General features: G+C 42.9%; 2 protein-coding genes across 3 annotated transcripts in view; both read left to right on the top strand.

Annotated features, from left to right (window-relative positions):
* The window catches only part of LOC116035299 (eukaryotic translation initiation factor 3 subunit E-A-like), a 31,353-nt gene extending 29,063 nt beyond the window's left edge, over window positions 1-2,290 (top strand). Inside the window, exons 12-13 of the mRNA XM_031278311.2 lie at window positions 532-666; window positions 2,121-2,290. Coding sequence (XP_031134171.2) covers window positions 532-666; window positions 2,121-2,156 — 171 coding nt within the window. The 3' untranslated portion in view covers window positions 2,157-2,290. The remainder of the gene's footprint in view (window positions 1-531; window positions 667-2,120) is intronic.
* Window positions 2,291-7,491: 5,201 nt separating this feature from the next.
* Window positions 7,492-20,074, top strand: part of rspo2 (R-spondin 2) — a 74,754-nt gene continuing 62,171 nt past the window's right edge. The window contains exons 1-2 of one of the 2 annotated variants that reach the window (XM_031278364.2): window positions 7,492-7,992; window positions 8,290-8,609. In XM_031278364.2, coding sequence (XP_031134224.1) covers window positions 8,510-8,609 — 100 coding nt within the window. In that variant the 5' untranslated portion in view covers window positions 7,492-7,992; window positions 8,290-8,509. The remainder of the gene's footprint in view (window positions 7,993-8,289; window positions 8,610-20,074) is intronic. The other variant, XM_031278365.2, reaches the window with a different exon arrangement.

Below are 20,074 nucleotides of genomic sequence, written 5' to 3'. Positions count from 1 at the left end.
ACCGATGATTATTCATGTTTTTAGATTTACATTTTAATCTCATTGTTAAAATATTTTGTGAAAGCACCAATTGTCAATAACAACAATATCGTCGCAATATCGACATTGAGGTATTTGGTCAGGAATATGGTGATATCTGATTTTCTCCATATCACCCAGCTCTAGGTAGTAGTGACGACCATACAGCCCTTTTAGATGCTCCTCCTGTTTGAGGCATTATTTATATCCTGATTTTGGGATTGAAGGGTACACTGTAAGGACATTGTTAGCATAATATTTCACCCTTGTAAGGTCCTCTGTGTGAGGCTCCATGTTGAACCTGCATGCTTTGGCATACACATCACAACAGTTCTCTGTAATCAGCAAATCATAGCCCAGTCCTCCAGAATGACATAGAATTATCTAGATGTGCCTACAGTGGATGGGAATAGGACCTATGCAGCCTCTGGATGGTGTGTCTGCAAGACCAAATGTGATTGGCTTATCGGTTGTTATTGTGAATCTGTTGTCCACTTTTGTCCATATTTCTAGGGCCACGTGGTCATGGGGAACAACGCCATATCACCTTACCAGCAGGTGATTGAGAAGACCAAGAGCCTCTCGTTCCGCAGCCAAATGTTGGCCATGAACATTGAGAAAAAGCAGGCCCAGAGCACCAAGAATGAGGCGAGTACAGCACATACTGTACATGCAAAATGACAAAATGCACACAAACCTCGCCTCCCAGCTTGTCGCTGAAGGCAACCATCCCTCCCTTAACTGATCAGATTGCTAGGAGGTCAACATGAAGTCAGGGCAGTTCAAAGTGTCTCAAATGATCAGCTCAAAAGAACAAGGCTAAAGAATGTTGATGAACAACCATCAACAAAAGCTCTCTTTACACGAAAAAGCCAGTAAGAGCAAGTTTAACAGAGCTAACGCTTTCATCCCTCCATTGCTCTTCAAAGGCCTAATGACAAGGTAGATTCCAAACAACCATAAAACGATGCCTGCTCTCTGTGACTCAGCTCAGCAACGTAAATAAGGTGGACCCTCACACTAGCTTTTGGTGAACATTACTTAAAACCTGGAGTTCCCTGCACTTAGGACCTGTTGCAGATGTCTGGCTCAGAGTCCACTCATCCCATTTAAGTGTGTTTTTGATGTTGACCTTGTGTGTTTTAGTGGTATGTAGACTGTTAAAGTACTCCCAACTACACAGAATGTAATAATCACGCACATACTCTGAACTGGAGCTTAGAGCTGTTGCTTCACACAACTCCCCACTAGGCCTGCACGATTCGGGGGAAAATATGAATCACAATTTTTTAGCTTAGAATTGATTCTGACACGATTCTCTGCCAGGATTTTTGTGTAATGTTTATTGCACACATGAACCATGACAAAACAAAACAAATTGGCAGTACCAAACAGAGTTTTTTTTTTGGCACCTATAGCACATTGCGCATCACCACAAGCCTGTAAACATAGAGGCTTCAATGAATACAGAAAATAAAGTACGTACTGGCCATTTACTGGCCGCAAACGGGTGAATCGAGATCACAATTTTATAACGATTTATTGTGCAGGCCTACTCCCCACTCCTTAAAGACATGCACGTCTGTCAAATCAGACAGATTGGCCCGACACCTGACAGCACCAAGGCCACGGAGTTACAACAAGAATGTTACATTGTTTAACTTTTTAACTGTGCAGCACTTAAGTGGCTATCTTTTGATCTGCTTAAGTACCCTCCTCCCTATTGTTTGAATATCTGCAGCAGGAGTGCTGCCATAACCCTGTCCTGTTAAATAGCAAATCCCCCCCCCCCCCCCCCTCATTAAGGAGTTTTTGTAATTAGACAAAAGAGGCTGCAAACAACTCACAGAGCACCATTACATCCTGCTGTCCTCAAGGCTACAAATCACTTACATATAGAGAACATTTACTGCCAACCATCTGGGACGGCTGCTCAGGGTCCCTGTCAACCCACAGCAAAACGTCAGCACTTAACTGCTTACACATGTATGTTACTTTTTTTTTTCACATTTCCCACAATCAAACAGCAAAAATGTGTTTTGATCGGTCTCAGTGATCCACAAATGGTCTAATTTCACGTTTTCTTCACTCTTTTCTTCCAGACACCCAACTGGGCAGGTCAGGAAACTGGATTTTAGCCACACACCGAAGATGAATCCATCCTACTCATTGTGTTACATTTTTTTTCCACACTTGTATCTCAAGGAGCCCAGTGCTGTTTTGCACTCTGTTCAAGTCATCACAAATTCAATAAAAGTGACCAACAAAAGCATTTTCACCCATGATTGCCTTATTTCTGGACATTACAAACGGCGGTTGAGGTTTGAGTGGTCAGACCTTTTTGTATCGGTAATACTTGATGAAGTTTTAATGTGTGCATTGAGTCACCGAGTGGGACAGTTAAGACTGCTGCGTGTGATGCGGCTCATGTGTGCACAGTAATGATGAATGGCTGTTTAGTCTGTTGGTTTTATGGTGTTTTAGTGGTTCGCTTCACCGTGGCAGGCAGTCTCGCTGAGTGGGACGTCAGCTGGAGGGGGCAAACAGAGGTGATGTACAGTTACCAGTGGTCACGCTCTCTGCCAGTCATTCTGCCCATCTGAGGACGTAAGAGAGCCATAAAGAACCATTAGCCAGACGGACACAATCTTTTAAATGTCCCACCCCACCCCCGCTCTTCTCTGCTTTCGACCTTCTCATAACTCGGTCTTCTGCCTCTCTGTCCCTCCTTTTTATCATAATTGCTCACAAACGGGCTTTCATTTCTTCACATGCTTTACATTTTCTTCGTCATACATGTAATTTAACTACTAAACAAGGATTATACGTAGACTAGGGATGCACCGAATCCAGATTTTTGGGGTTCGGCCGAATACTGAATCCACTGGTCAAGTTTCTGCCGAATACCGAATCCTACTCCCATCCTGAGTCCATTAACACAGTAAACACATTAATGAAGTAAACAACGTCCACAGCAGTGTATTTTTGTCCTTTGCCGTACCTGAAGTTGCTGCATTTTGGCTGCCGTCTGTAGATTCCTTCATGCACAACTCGTATTCTTTCGGATGTTTCATACGCAAAAGTTTTAACAGCGGCGATGTTGTGTATTGTTTACGGTCCTCGCCACCACGAGACAAATTGGCATTGCAAATGTAGCTGGACTTGAATGGCCTTCTTTTGACTGAAAGTACTGCCAAACAACACGTTTTCTGCTCACGTGTTCCATTTTCACTTTCTCACAGCCTACTGCATTGAACGCTCCACCTACGTAAACACCTTCCCGTAATCAACTTCGGCGTCATTACGTCGACCAGCGTAGCGCGCGTAGTGCAAGCGTATTGTTCGGTGGGAAAAAAATCTAAGGTTCGGCAGAAACCGAACCCCGTCAAAAAGCCCAATATTCGGCCGAATCCGAAGCCGAATCCTGGATTCGGTGCATCCCTGACGTAGACATACACTTGATTTATTAGGCTATCAGTCTTATCGCTACATGAAGTGAACTGAACAATCATCGGAGTGAAATGTATTTTCTCTGTATACTTTTAAAATAGTCCTGAAGAGTGTTCAGCCCTTTAACTGAACCAACCGACTACACCATAAATCATTATAACTTGATTATAGAACTGTGGCCAAAGAGGGAATGAAGCTGCAGTGCTTCTTCATGTTAGTGAAAACTGTTTGGTGCAGGTGGTTTATCCACAGACACAGAGCATGAAGCTCCAGTCATTCAGCACTGCTCTTGTTTTTGTTTCCATTTGTTTTGTTTTTACCTATAATAAGTCTGTCCCGCCAACCGCAGCGCTTCAAGGTGGTAACTGCAATGTGTCTGAATGGTGGAGCTTACTAAATGGGTTTTTATGAATAAAACTATTAAAAAATAACAATCTTAAAAGCATTATGACCTGAAGCCCCTGGGAATCTGGTTTCAGATCTTAGATTTGTCTCTAACATTACTTGTAGCTATAGTAACTAAACACTTAAAGTAAAAGTTCTGAAAACAACGACGAACTGGAAGACTGCTGTCTGTGTCCTGATGTTTTTGCTTTTGAGGATTTGGCACCCAGCTACACATACTGGGGTTGAGCATGTTGATTTATTATCTTATTAATAGTTTAACAGTCAAAAACTCTTCTTCTCTTGCTTGGTTGGATCAGAACCTTACAACTATTTAAATATTGCTAAATCCTGATCCTTACTTTGCCAAGGTTTTGTGAAATTGCCTGTTTCCAGCAAAGCCCCACCTACTTAGAACCATTGAGAAGAACACCGAAATCTCTCAGATGAAACAACCAAAACTGTTCCTAATGTAGAACCCTGTGGCTTAAAGGAGACGCTGATGGAAGCCTTTAAAGTGCTCATATTATGCTCATTTTCAGGTTCATAATTGTATTTAGAGGTTGTACCAGAATAGGTTTACATGGTTTAATTTTCAGAAAACACCATATTTTTGTTGTACTACACATTGCTGCAGCTCCTCTTTTCACCCTGTGTGTTGAGCTCTCTGTTTTAGCTACAGAGTGAGACATCTCAACTTCTGTTCATCTTTGTTGGGAGTCGCACATGCTCAGTAAGTACTGCTAGCTTGTCAGTTGCAGAGTATGAGGGAGCGCCATGCTAGCAGCTAGGCGAGCATTATAACGTGTGTTACAAAGTGACCACGTTTGTCTCTGAAGTAAAGGCTGGACTACAATAGAGCTGTTTGGAGCAGTTTGTGAACAGTGTTTTCTGTTGGAGATGGTAAGTCCCTTTGGGGTGGACTTTGGGCTTTTTCACTTTGTAAACCTATAACGTGCACAAAAAAGATATATAACAAAGGGAAGGGGAAAAAGCCAAAAAGCATAATATGAGCACTTTAAAAGAACATACGTCTTTGTTTCTTTGGAGAATTTTAAGATCATTTTGACTTTGTATCAGCTGTGTGTCCAAGCTGACTTACAGTCTCTGTTCTCTGTAAAGGTGTGGAAAAACTAACTTTTTACAGCCTACAGGGGTTGAGAGCTGCATATTCAAAAGGTTTTGGATGGGCTTTAATATGTCATGATGAATTATTAAATATTTGGTTGGGGTTCATAGTTCATTCATGATCTTGCATACAGCAGTTGACTAAACAATCTCACCTGAAGGTTCTATAACACATCATCTGTGTTTAAATGTGTCTTTTAATATCCATTTTCCCCCAGTTCCTTTTCTTTCTATTCAGGCTTCAGAACATCTTCTAAACCTTGAGGTAAGATACAACTAGATTCATGGTGACAATAAAATGCTATTTGTACGTGTAGGCTGTAATGTGTCAGCTGTGTTTGTGAATGTCATGATAGAATATTTCTGGACATTGAAAGTTTGCCTCCTTTTTCATTTGGGAGCCACAAACATGGAAAGCTGCTAAGTATAACTTGAACTTTCCCAGTTTGCCTTATTCTCGTCCTCTCCTTGACATTTTTGAGATTGGAGGTGACCACTGTGGCCCGGAACTTTTTTTTTTTTTTTCCTTCTTTTCTTTTACCTAGTAAAGTGTGACACAACTATCCACGCTGAAGAGCGTCCAGTCTGGATCTCTGATGGACAGGGTGTACAGCAGCTCCTCTCATTGCTCTTATGGCAATGAGAGGGCTCCGAGCCAGACCATCCAAATGCTGACGTCACCTCCACTTATGTGCACTGCAACGAGTAGGAGGGAGGGAGAGGAGAAGAGAGGAGAGGAGGGATGGAGAGAATAAAGTGATTGGTTTACCGGCCCCCTTCTCCATGACACATCATGAAAATAAAAGTGCCGGAGGCCTAAATTATCACATTCACCTTACCCGTGCACTCTCAGATGTTGTTTTAGAGAGGAGTCCAAACCAAAGGCACTGCCTGCGGCTAACAGCCCTCCTGACCACAACGTCTGTCACTGCTCTCTCTCTGGAGAAATAAATAAACAAAGTCAGGACAAAGGTCACTATAGGTTTTGGCAAGGAAACAACCACGATTCCTTCTTTTTTTTTTTCTTTACATATTGTTAAAGCCCCTGCCCCTACCCCCCCCCCATATTTTTTTCAATCAGTTCCAGTGACGAAATGGAAACTTGTACTTGCACGTGTGTGTGTGTGTGTGTGTGTGTGTGTGTGTGTGTTTTACTGCCTGAGGGCAGAGAAAAATATTTTTCACTGGTTTCTCTGCTGTTTAATGTGTAAAACCAGCGTGGAAATGACATTTTGTAATATTAAGATGGGAGGTCTGTGTGATCTCTGTGAGGACACCCAAGGTAAAAACTTATTATTTTTTTTCCCATCATAATGTTTACACTAAAAACGGTTATATCTTTTCACACATTACCATCATATATATATTTTTTATATATTCCCTTGTCTTATGAAACTCTGTGTTTTGTCTTCTTCTTGGCGTCACACTAGTTTGGCTGATGCAGAAGTACTAATATAACTCCCTAACTTAAAATAATGTCCTGAAATAAATAAAAGATTAAGTGCCACACCTAGTGGCTGAAGGGGGGTAGAGCATTCACAACTTGGACTGCAATCAGAATGAGGAGCAGTTGAGGGCGGTAAAAAACAATTCCGGAAACGGTCAGTAATTTTTATTTATTTTAGTTGCTCACATGTATACATTACTACAGTCTGATTATTGCCCTAGGAGCCTCTACCACTAACTTCCATAACTCCACTGCCACATCTTTTCTCTAATTTGTAGTTAACGAGCAGCCAGCTCCCCCCCCCCCACCATAGGTAAGTTGGTTCTGACTGAAGGACAGTTTCTGCCTCCACTGGCCACTTCACATGTCTCCGTGGATGAGGTCGCGTGGGTCAGTGTGTGAGAGGGCCCCTGTCCTGGAAAACTCTTGAATGTATTGAATGATTTATTCATGTCCCACAATTACAAAAAAAAAAAAAAAAGATTATCAATATAATCATTCATTTCAGAGGAGGAGTGTAGTCCTGGGTGCGCAATAAAAGAGGCGTGACGAGATGGTTGACTTGCGGGGCCCACATCATTACGCACAATATGTAGAAAATTGCTTATTTCGCCCACCTCTAATTATTGAAAAGGGATGTTGTCAGAGGAAAAAAGCTGAACTGAGATAGATTGACTGTGTCGCAATTATTCTCTCCTTTTTTTTTTTTTTAAATCTACGAGACGGGTCACTACACTTCGATTTTAAACGAAGGCATTTATGAAGGGGGAAAAAAAGTACAGTGTTATCATATAATTGGGAATTGGAAAGTGGGATTCCCATTGAAATATTAAAGGAATATTCTGGATCTTAAAATAGCCAGCAATAAAGCCATTTTGCCCGCCACAGACAAGCTGCAATCCCATATCCCTTTAAAAAAAACAAAAAAAAAACTAACTTTTTTATTTTTTTTTATCCTGTGGGATGTAACCAGCTTTTTACGCTCACTAGGACCCAGAGGCCACCTCGTACCGCCACTGTGGGTGAGTGCGCGTGGGGGTGGGGGGGCAGGAGGAAGAGGAGGGTGGGGGGAGATTAACTAAATGTCATCTTCAACATCTTAAATACGAAGAAACACAAAACTAGAAAACATCCACACGTGACAGCGGCACGGCGCTATATGAGGAAAAAGGCAGCAAGCATCAGGACCAGTCGGGAGTCAGTCAGCGCTCAACCTCAGCAGCGCGCAAAACGCACTCTCACTTACCGGCTCTCGTCTTCCCTTTTGAAAGAAAGCAACACATGTGAGTTTGTTTCTGCTGAGCTACAGGACACGGAGCGGACAAGTTTGAGTGAGGGACCGCAGGTAAACGGAATCTAAGCTTTTTTTTCAGAGAGGAGGGAAGGAAATCCCCTCCTTTTCACCGTCCGCGACCACCTTTTTCCTCCTCCTCGGACCTCTGTTCTCTTCTGGAGACGCAAGTTTCTCACACAAAGAGGGATGCTGCATGTTCCCGAGCCGCACTTGCACTCAGAGGGAACCTAAAAGTAGACCGGAGCGGAATTAATACTTCATCTGATGCAAGGTATACACCGACACGTTATTTTAACGGAGCGTCTTGGCGACTATTACGCACGGCTATTGCGCGTATGTATTTTTTTTTTTTGGGAAGGGGCGTTTGAGCAGCGCGCATTGCCTTTGCATCTGTGATTGTTCCAACTTCCAACACATTAACACACAGACTATCTATCCCTTTTTTTTTTTTTTTTTTTTTTTTTTAAGTTTGAATCCCCCTCTTATCACCCCACTCATCATTGTTTAGGAAGGTGTTGATTTCATTACGCTGTTATCACAGTAACCTCCTTTGTCATTCTCCCCGCAGCGCACCAAAGCGGACACTTTTAGTGACTGGAGGATCAGCGCGCTTCATAAAATGATCCCAATCGGCGGCGTGATAACATGTCGCATCTCGTCTGATGTTTGACACATGTTGAGGATCGACTAAAGAAGAAACTGGAGGAGGACATAACAAAGTCCGAGAATTCATCCCGAGCCCTGCTGGCACCTTTTTACTGGAGTCCGAACAACAGATCGCCGTCCAGATGCAGTTTCGACTCTTCTCATTTGCCCTGGTCGTGTTGAACTGTATGGAGTACAGCAGCTGTCAGGCGCCGTCGCACCGCTGGAGGAGAAACAAAAGAGGTAACACGGGCTTGTCTTTAGAGCAGCATCCAGCGGGGCTGACTTTAACAGATGGCTTAAAAGAGTTTGTGTGGGTCACGGGAGGCAACAGCCCTGAACAGGGTTGCTCTCGCTTTCTGTTAAACGGCCGCGTGTGCACAGCGCACAGAGCAGGCGGAATATTGATCACTAGCTCCGTTTGATTTATTTTAAATGCACAGGTGAGAGTTACCGATCCAACACATCTTATAGTCTAATCCGGGGACATTCCAGAAATTTACGCTGAAAGAAATTTGTTATCAAGCCACAATTTCGTCTCGCAGCACATGATGTAATTAATCAACCTTAAAAAGAAGATTTTCCACATGATGTAACGATTTCTGAGCCGGTAGCTAATGCGTAAAATGTGCGCAAAATTGGCCACGCGTGTGGCTGTCCAAAAAATGAATATGAAAACATGTTGTGTCATTGGATTGGCTATGTATTTAAACCACGTTGCCAGACGGGCTATTAACGCTGCATCCCCGATTTTGTGGCCCCAACAAAGAGGCTCCCTAGTATCCCCTATATTATTTACATGTGAAACTGCTAAAAAGCTGCTGGTGCGGATCGGTCGATAGAGAGCTGGCGGCTTATAGAGAGGGAGGGGGTCGTATTGTTGGAGTTATTTAATGAATAGATACGGAATCCCCTTCCTCTGACTTATGAATTGCACATCTCCACTCCAGCCCCCTAAGCTGGTTTTAATTGATCTCATAACCACTTTGAACAGTTGGTAGGAAACCCGCAGAACAATCGCTCAGCGGAGGCGCAGGAGTTGAGGAGGGGATCAGCCCCTTTGTAAACACTTCTCTATACTCTGAATGAATGAGGAGACAGTGGGATTAGGAAAGTGGCCCCCGCCGAGCCCTCCTCAGACCCGTGACATAACACATCACCAAGACCCTCGGGGTGACCGTGAGAGAAGGCTTGCGCACGGGGACCGTGTTGCGGACTTTTGGGCAGCGCTAAACAGTCCGCACATTATGGCAGTACAGTAGAAACATTTCAAGTCAGGAGAGAGAGAGGGGGGGTCTTGTAAATTGTAAGGCAATCACATATTTAATCATATACGCTGCGTGCCAGGGGGAACCTCCACACTCTGCGAGCCCTCCACTGCCCATCTGCAAATAATCAGGCAATCACTGCGGGGTACTGGCACACACACGTTTTTCTTCTCCTCTGTGTGTTTCTGTCGTTCTTTCTCTGAGGACTGTGTGATCTTAGATAGCGTAAGCAAGATAGAATGTATTTTTCTTAGTATGCTTGATCTTTCTTTTTGTGGAATTGCTTCGATCTGGAGGGTATTTTTTGGATGGTCAAGCAGCAAATCATGTCCTAACATTTGTCTTTCGGTGCCTCCTTATCTGTGTGCTGTGTTAGAAAGAGGGAAAGAGAGAGAAAGGGAGGGGGGGGGGGGGGTTACCAACGGGGATGAGATCAAGAGGTTAACCTACACATTTGACCTTTAAGAACAGCTCTAGGCTGAGCACTATAAGCTACACATTGTTACCTCCAGCTCTCAGAACGGATGTTACACTTGTCAAAGTAATCCCATGCAAATATGTACAGGCTCTGCCTTTACAGTAATGTTGAATGTGTGTGTGTGTGTGTGTCTGTGTGTTTTTGAAACAGCAATTTGCATTTTTTCAAGCAGTGGCAGCTGGCCAAGTTTTTGGTATTTGCTTCCTTCCTTTATTTATCACGGTTATATTGAAAGAAGCCTGTGTAAGAGATCATTGTCCAATAGGCCCAAAAATGCTTGAATATTTTTCTAGCCCTCAAGGTTCCTGTGACAGCTTTATACACAGCCTGTCTGGCATGCACGGAGAGCTATCCAAACCGTTCAGGAGTGTTGAGACCCAGACGGGTTAGAAACTCAATTTGGTCACACTCGGCTCCCGAAGCATAGCTGTTTCACGGGGAAACAAAACACATCCTGCATAATTTAACAAATGTCTTGTTCATTTTTAACATGCATGAAAAAAAGTTTTCCCATGAAACACTGTGTGTGTGTGTGTGTGTGTGTGTGTGTGTGCATGCAGCCACATGACCAAGTGAGGTGTAAGGGATGGAGATGCCATTATAATTAGGGGATGTCAAGGAGAAAAACGGTCATTGAGTATGACTGGAGCCCGCTGAAACGTATGACTAGGCAAGATTGGGATCTTTGTGTGGTTTCTGGGCTGATCTTGTCTCGCTCACTCACTGCATGGCATGACCCAACCTCCCATTTGGCTGCGGTAATTTTTTTCACGTAAAACAGACAACAAAACATATTAAATGTACACCTCCTTACCCCCTGTCCTGCCCACTAGAAGTGGGGAAATTATGCCAATGTGCCCTTCTATGATATCATAGCCAGACGCAAGGGTATTACTTTTCATTTTTATTCTCTGGCTAATGATGCCACCTGCTGACTACATAAAATCAGACTTGAGTACCAATGCTGCCTGAAGGAACAGAGACACACAGTGGGGCCCTAAGACGTTTAAACAGGTAATGAATAGGTAATAGCAGTCGTGAGTGGTGAAAAGTTGCCATGTGATACTGTCAACCCTTCCCCATCTACACAGAAATCCATAATTTGAATTCCCAGCGGGCCACAGCATGTTTCAGATCATATTCAACTGTGTAATCTGTTACTTTAACAGTGTTGCAGCCTAGTAGGGTGTGAGGAGTGAGGTCAGAGGTGCATGATATTTTGTACCGATGATGACTGTCGGCAACAAGGGTGTGTGTGGTGACTTTTTGATCCCAGAAGACACAGAAAATAGTTGTGATTTGTGGCTGAATAGACAAAGAATCCCATATAAAAGAGTGTGGAAACGTGATACTCATTGTCACTTGTGAATTGACTGTGGTTTGTTGATAATAAAGCAAAAAAGATTGAATGATTTGGAAATTCTTAAGTCAAATGCAGTTCTTGGCTGTATGAATAAAAGAAAAATAGAATCTTTGGATGCAGATAAGTAATTCAAACACTGTGGCCTCTCTTTCTAAGCCCTGGAAATCAGGCCTCAGTGTGCTGAAAGCTCACACTATAGTCCCAGGTTTGTGGGTGTAAGTGTTAATGTTAATGTTGGAAGCCAGTACTACAGCGCAATATAATACATTGATTAAGTGCCCAATGGGGAGGAGAGGGAACACTCCAAGCAGCTGCTTTCAAACCAGCCTTGCCACTCTTGCCTTTGGAAAAAGTGAAAAAGCCCCGTAGACGGCACCTGTTAACAAGGCTTTCTCACATGATGCCACTCAAATCCAGGTGAAATGAGCCTTTTTTTATTCTGTTAAACAGAAAGAGTTTGTTTATTTTACTCATCGCTTAAAGAACTTGGAAGAAAGAGAAAATCCCGCACACTGCTCTTGCTGTAGCATCACCGTTTATTAAATAAATGGTGCGGCATCAATAAATGGTGATTGTCCTTTGCACCTGCACAGAAGAAGCGTTTGGATGTGCAACATTTTTCTTTAAAACTCACAGCTTAAAGGAAATGCCGGAAAGTGATTTGAGATGTGACAGCGTGGAGGAGGTTGTGCTGGTAGAGGAGAGGTGGGGGCTTTTTTAGGGGATGAGGAAGGCATATTTAAGCAGATCAGCTGGAAATGGCTGAATGTGAACAGCATCACCTGAGAGGGATTACAGCGAGCCGAGCCTTGACCTGAGCCTGAGCTCCAGCCTCAAGAAACAGAGCTCTGTCTTTTCTCTCCCAGGCCCCATCAGCCAAGCCTCCATAAGTGTAAATCTCTGTGTGTGTGTGTGTGTGTGTGTGTGTGTGAAAAAGAGTACAAGGAGACACATGTACACCCTGCAGGTGCAAGTTCCTGATGCTCTAATCAAGACATCAAGTCCAGAACAATGTATACCCCCCTTCACCATCACCCACCCCCAACTCATCGACCAATCACGTCCACGGTCTGTCTTGGGGATTATCATGGCCATTAAGGACAATGATTCACTTATGCGCTGTATTGATAAATCACATTAGTCTGACCCAGCCTCCGAACTCTGTCGAAAGACTAGCTCCTTGTTTGACCTACTAACCCATGCATGTCGATCCCGGCCTGTAGCGCAGCTCCTGCTCCGAGTCACAGCAGTATCAGATGAAGTCGGTGAAAGGCTCCTCAGTGCGCTCATGCCATGTTACACTGCAGAAAACCCCAGCAGAAGAAAAAAACATGCAGTGGCATGAACTTTCTACTGGAGAGCGAGAGAGAGAGACACAGAGAGAGATTCTTTCGGGCACCACGTGACAAAGTCGGGATGATCTGTTTCAGTTTTTCTGTTTTCCCCTCAGAAAAATAACCCAAACAAAAAACATCTTACCTGTAATCTAAAAAATATCAATTAATCCAAATGAGTTGAATTTGCTAGGTGATCCCTTATCCCACGTTTTTATGTAGCAGGTTTGTGACGTGAACAAGACAGATTTATATTTACCTATCGACCCTTTTGGTGTTGCTCCATGTTTCAGTAGTTCACATGGATGAGAAAGCTTGTTTTGTAACACTTCTGCAGGCTTCCGTCTACCACACCACAACAAAGAAACATTCATTCTGAGCAGATTTGGTCCCTGAGGGGGAATACACGAAGGGATCTTCTCTTCTACCCTCAATCATTGTCATCAGAGAATCCCATATGCCGGCAAAGCTAAATGCCAAACAGATGGTTTTATTTCAGGCTACATTTTACCACACTGTAAAACTTCATTTTTTCTTTTTCTTTTTCGGAAATGTGAAATAAAATGAAGTTATTATATCAAATCGTATAAAACACTCCATATTTCCTCACAGTGATTGGAACCTCCCGAGCAGCAGACAAAAACTGCAGTGTCCCTCCTTAAAGTGCCCATATTATGAAAAAAAAACGCTTTTTCTGGGATTTGGGGTGTTATTTTGTGTCTCTGGTGCTTCCACACGCATACAAACTTTGAAAAAAAACCTTCCATGCTGTTTTGAGTGAGATACGGGTTTCTGAATGTGTCCTGCCTTCAGTCTCCAGGTGAGTTGTTCAAAATCTGCACTGCTTTCTACGTCACTAGCCGAGACGAGGGGCCTGGGGGGCTAACCGTTAGCATGCTAGCGCTAGCATGCTAGCTCGTTCTCAATGGCAAAACACTGCTACAACACACACTAATTCACCCTAATCTACAAAATAAATTGTATAGAACTACTTACATGTCCCTGTTCTGCAGGTATTCCAAACAAAGTTGGAAGTGTGCCCTCGTTTAGAAGAAGTCTCCCGGCTAATCCTGCCTTGTACAGGCCAAAGTTGGAGAAACAGCTAGCTAGCTCATGTAATCCTTAGCTAGCTACTGCGCATGTGCGACTGACAACAAAGATGTTATAGAAGTTGAGAGGTCTCACTCTGTAGCTAAAACAGAGACCTGAACACAGGGTGAAAAGAGGAGCTGCAGCAATGGGCAGTACAACAAAAATATGGTGTTTTTTGAAAATTAAACCATGTAAACCTATTCTGATACAATCTCAAATTACAATTATGAACCTGAAAATGAGCATAATATGGCCACTTTAACGCAAGGGCAGTTTTGTAACCCTCACCTATGCTTGTTTCCCTCAATTGTGCACTCCCCTGAAGAAATTACACCTTAATACATTTCCTTATAAAGCTACTAAATATGACCAGGCAATTTGGTCCGATTCTCTCAAGTTTATTGGGCTGTAAAAAATTCTAATGTGGGAATTATTTCTAAGTGCCACACATAAAACAACACAAAAGGAGCATTTTTTCAAAAAAAAAAAATGACTCATACAACGGCTTCGCAGGTAGGAGAGCTGCCCAGAGCCAGAGATGGAGCCCCTCAGGCTTACACCCATATGCACTTCCAGACTACTTACCCCTCACATTACTAACACACACCTCTAAAAGAATTCAGTGAAGAGCTGTTTAGAGGTTATGACGTGGGGACAATAGGCATCCATTGTGTTTTGGAATGGGAATTGTTTAAAAATGAACAATTTCCCTTTTGCAGTTTACAAAAAAAGGTAACTAAATCACACTTGAACCTAAACGTGGACATTTTTGAAAATCCACGTATTCGCTTATTGTCAAGAGTTAGATGGGAAAACCGATACTAGGGCTGCACGATATGAGAAAAATATGCGATATGCGGTAACATTGTTGGACATCGCGATAACGATATTACTTGCTATAAATAAACAGATATTGAAGTGTACTCGTTTCTGCATTTCTGCTGCTTTAAGTATTGTGCTAAAATACAACGAATTGCTTGTTGAATTTAAAACAAATAAAAGGAAATCACCTCCAACATTTTTTTATGGAACACACTGAATTGAATATAAAGGGCACCATTGAAAAGATACCGACAGTTACATTTTAAAGTGCAGTTTTGTACTCAATAAAAAAATTGGAGTGTCTTTCGCAATGTGTCGCAGCCTCTCGCGATATGTGTATTGCGGCAGTTAATATTGCGATGACGATAAAAAAACGATATATTGTGCCGCCCTAATCGATACCACTCTCATGTCTGTGCAGTCTGTCTACATATTTGTGTATATGAGGTGGAAAATAAACAGGATTACAAATTGGTGTCTTTAGTAAGCACCACATGCGTGAAAACTAGTTAGCAATTGACCCGAGAAATACTTAGCTTAAAAACAATGAACTGTTGAAATGGTTAGCCAAAAGTAGCCTAATGGATAAACTGTTGAAATAGTAGGCCGGGGGCGTGCCTATGTTCCCACATTTCTAAGAATTTTTTTTTTCGCTGAAAATTAGGCCCTATGTTCCCACAGCCCTATGTTCCCACATTTCTAAGATTTATTTTCAAAATTAGGCCCTATGTTCCCACAGTTCTAAGATTGTTTCCCAAAATTAGACCCTATGTTCCCACATTTCCTTTTTTATAAATTTGTAGGAACTGTTGTTCTATTAGTTAGCTTAAGCATTTAACTGCTGATGTCTGTGCGGTCTGTCTTTGTCTAGCTTAGCATGAAGACTGAAAGCAGGGGGAAACAGCTAGTCTGGCTCGGTTTAAAGTTAACCAAATCCACCTACTTGCACCTCTAAAGCTCACAAATTAACCATCATAGCTTGTTAGTTTAACGCAAAAAAATCTAGTGTGAACATTAATCCTTTTAGTATTTCTTGGCAGAGAGCAGTTGCCAGGGCAACCAGATGAGATTCCAAGAAGTTTGTTGGTCCCGGCTGAGAAATAATCCAGCACATAACCCCATGTGAAACTTAATTCATGAACTATAGAGGTGTTGATGAAGCCACGCTAGCTGTTCCCCATCTTCATGCTTAGCTAAGCTAACTGGCTGCTGGCTGTACCTACATATTTACTGTACAGATGTGAGAGTGGTATCCATCATCTCATCTGACTCTCAGCAAGAAAGTAAATAAGTGTCTTTTCTGTAAACTACTTTTTTATTTAGTAACTGAGTCTATCTGACAGGCCATACATTTGATTTCTCACCTTCCCTAAAAGAGGCATAGAGATTTAGGCATCCAGGGGCCCTTGGAAGGATGCTTAATGTCTAATGTTTCTGGAAAAGGCTGCACTCTGAATCTGCCCTTGTTTGCCATGTCAGTGTGTTCCTCTGTGTGCGTGCCGACTAGTACCTACTTTGCATCGATCTGCAAGGCCTGGAAATCTGAAACTCAAGGAGGCCGCTTGAGAAAATACACAGATGAGTGCAGAAACAAACACACACTCTAGTTTGGCGCTAAAGGCTTTTTGCATCAATGCCTGTTCGGATGGCTGCCACTCTGTCAACAGCGAGGCATTGGGCTCTGATCGCTAACCCCGTGCCCACCCCTTAACACTCGACAGATGGACAAGACTCCTTTTTTTTCCCCCCTCTCCCTGCTTTTATGGGACCTCTAATTATGCTTACACGCCACATCAAAATAAAGCTCAGCATGCAATGCCTTTGGTATGGAGAGGAAGTGAGCTGGTCAGATGCAATAAAGAGTCTCTATGCGGAGCTCGCCTGTAATTTAGCCACCCAAGTATGGACATGGAGAGGTAAAGGTGCAGCTGCCCCCACTCTCGCATACTAACTGTCTGACGTATCCATCTGTCGAGTCACAGCAAAACTGTGGCATTGATATGCTTCACATTTTTTTGTTTTTTTACCAATATGATGTTGAAGACGTGTGAAAGATGAACCCAACACACTTTAAAAGACGTGCAAATATGTGACAGGACATATTTGCCCCACCCTTGATGTATTGGAGCCAGGGACTGTAGGCAGCCTCCATTATGGTTTTGGCTTAGGTTGGGGTTAATGATGGTAATTGAGCACCCTTAGATTAAATGAAGACTTGCCTGCGAAATTAGGCCTGGACTAGTTGGGACAGGAACTTTGAATGCTACAGTGGTTAAGGTTTACACTGGATTTTTGTTTATTTTTTTTTGGTTCATGGAGCTGTGTTGAGGCTGGCTTGTTCCTCTATCTCCCAGCTCTCAGGCCCTGTGGTGTGAAGAGGGGAAGGCCTCATGGCTGCCTGCAGAGTGCAGAAGCACCCGGTGTGTTTTTAATCAGGAACAAGGCTGGGAGTCATTACTGGGCCTCGACGTTGAGCTCATTGTCTCTCTGACTTGCTCTGAGGAGAGAGAGAGGAAGACAGAGAGCGAGGGGGGGACAGAGAGGGCAACATAGCGTGCATGTCAGATGTAAAGAGTTCTTAGAGGGTCATCCCCTGAAGATTTATGTGGTCATCATAATAGAAGGAGCAAAGTGATAGGAGGAGAGGATGCACAGAGCAACAGAGGAGTGATTGAATGAATGAGACATACATCTGTCTGTTATCAGAGCAAAGCAATAAGACTGTAGATCAATTATGTAACGGAAGCTACACTACGTAATACTTTGCCTCATGGCAACAGGGTGTATTGCTGAGTCCGCCAGAGTTGTTCAAGCTCACACCACAATAACTGGCACACCTCTTGATGAGCTGTGTCTGTGGTAAGAAAGCACTTTGTCGTTACACAACTACTAGCTAACTTGCTAGCATCCTAGATGTCAAGCAGTAAGCACATCAGCCCCAGCCCCGGGTAACAGTGCTTTGTGTTACAGGTGGTTAAACCTGCAGCAACGGATTTCTTGGCCACTTGGCGGCAGCGGAAACAAAACTAAACACAACTTTGACACTATATCATTTCATAAAGTTGATGTGGCTTACTTGTTAGCAAACAGTTGCTCAACTACAAATCCAGCAGATACAGAGCAACATTAGCATTGATGTGGAGTTGTGTTTGTGGCAATGCAACAAATGTGCATCCATAGGGGGGTCTTGTCTCCACTAGTCTCACATTGTCAGCGCTGTGGAGTAAGGTCTGGCTTTACCACACATACGTTCTGGAACATTCAGTTCTTTAAACCAATCACAATCGTCTTGGGTGGCGCTAAACTCCGGACGCAGCGACGGTGCCTCTGCAAAATAGTCTCGGGAAGGAACTTGTTTTGGTGGAACATTTGCAGCCCGCAAAAGAAAACGCCGCATACAATATAAAAATGAAGTTAACTGTTCACACAATACAGTAACCTGAGCTATATAATTTAGCTCGATATATGGTTAAACGTAATATGCTCTTACCAGTGTATCGCAGTGTGTACTTTGTCCACAGCAATCCCCGCCAATGGGTCCCGAAACGTCCCAGTTAGAGAGTAAATGCCGTAAACATATTTATTGTAAATCTTTACAATCATTCTCTGAAAGAACCAAGCAGGCCTGCTTTGTTCCACGTTCCAAATTTTCTTCCAAACTTGCCATTTTCAGCGTGTAGCTTGCTAGCTCAAAGTTTGTTGTTGTTTACCGAAGCGAACAGAGTTTGAGAACGGCAACACACAGACAGCGGAAGGTGACGCGCCAGATGTCACGCAGTTATCCTGCGAATGTACTTTGTTGATCAAGACTAGGTTTCCACCATCTTCTGAGGGAAATATGTGGCACTTTAGCTGCTGATGTTAAATGCGCCACTATTTTCACCTGCTAGTCATTAACTTTGTCTGTTGTTTGGTGCTGGACAGGTAGCATACGGTGAGTTTTCTTTTGCTAAAAAAACAACCTGCTGTGTCTACAAACGGCAATAATACGTGCGGTGAGACTGAACGCAGTAAAGTTGTCATAAAACCAAAGCAATGAGCTAAAAGATGCTAAGAAGCGTAGTAGAGTTGAGGGGAACCACAAAGTTGAATGATAATTATCTGTGTGTTCGAAACTATGAGTAACACCTTCCATATTACACATAGTCATTTGATCCATTGTTAATCTAAAACATATTTTTTTAGAGCATATTTAAGATTAGGATTGTCTGTGTTTGGCTTTGCAATTTCTACCATAGAAAGTGGGTTTGTTACACTACTGAGTACAGCCAGACTGAATGGCGTCCTTGCTGACACCTTTCACAATCAGCCTTTTGTGGGTGGATCCAACATCTTGTCAATCCAATTACAGCTTGCAATTTGCTTCCGTGGTTGTTGCAGTTTGCTTGCATAAGTGAAATACAGCTGGGTGACAAATTAAAGTAAAAAATCTAAATAAATGCAGATGCTACGGGGCAGTGGTCACTGAATGGTTTGGTGAGTATGAAAATAATGTGGATCAAAGGTTTTGTCCTTCGTAATCATCAGATCTCAATCACTTAACCAAGACACTTTATGTTCCATTCATTTATCACGAGAATGTAAGTTTTTAATTTATATTCATAATAAATACTGTACAGTTCACCTGTCACTGAATGCAGTTGAGTTGTAAGTTGCTCTCCTAAGCCGAGATGTTTCTCCACCACTGGGCCCCATATCCACCAGAATGGGCTGTTGTCGTGTGGTTGTGGCCATTGTTGTAGTTTGTCTTGTTGTTGTCTGTGTTGACTTAAGCCCATGTATGCTTTTGTTCTTCGCTCTGGCTGTACGCCATGCAGGCTCAGGACACACACACACACACACACACACACACACACACACACACACACACACACACACACACACACACACACACACACAGAGTGTAAAAAGAGTGGAAGTGTAAAAAGAGAGTAGAAATCTATTTGTAATCGGCTTTCTGATTTGAACACAGCACATTTTTATGTTGCGCTTTGTCAAAGAGGACATAAATTGTGGTGACTGCTTTTGACTTTTCTTTCTCCATCAGGGTGTCTCACGAATCTTGTTTTAGGGTCCAGACAATGAAACAAGGCTGTGGTAGTGACAAATGCTAGACGGAAAAAAAGTATAAAGCTTTAAAAGAATAAGAAGCCCATTAACATATTCCAGATTCCTTTGCCCCCCACCCAACCCCACCCCTCTACTTATGCACTTGGATTACATGTTGGCTGACTTCTCCTTAACTGGATATTATTTTATTTGGACAAGGGCCAGGTCTCAGGAATGGCAGCCTTAGCTGTGTAAACATCTGTCACCAGCAGGAGTCATAACTTATAGGTATCTGTAGACAG

The sequence above is a fragment of the Sander lucioperca genome, chromosome 10 (genome assembly GCF_008315115.2).
Source record: "Sander lucioperca isolate FBNREF2018 chromosome 10, SLUC_FBN_1.2, whole genome shotgun sequence".
Lineage (NCBI taxonomy): Eukaryota > Metazoa > Chordata > Actinopteri > Perciformes > Percidae > Sander > Sander lucioperca.
Note: the sequence above shows the minus strand (reverse complement) of the source record. Positions and strands in the feature narration are given on the sequence as shown.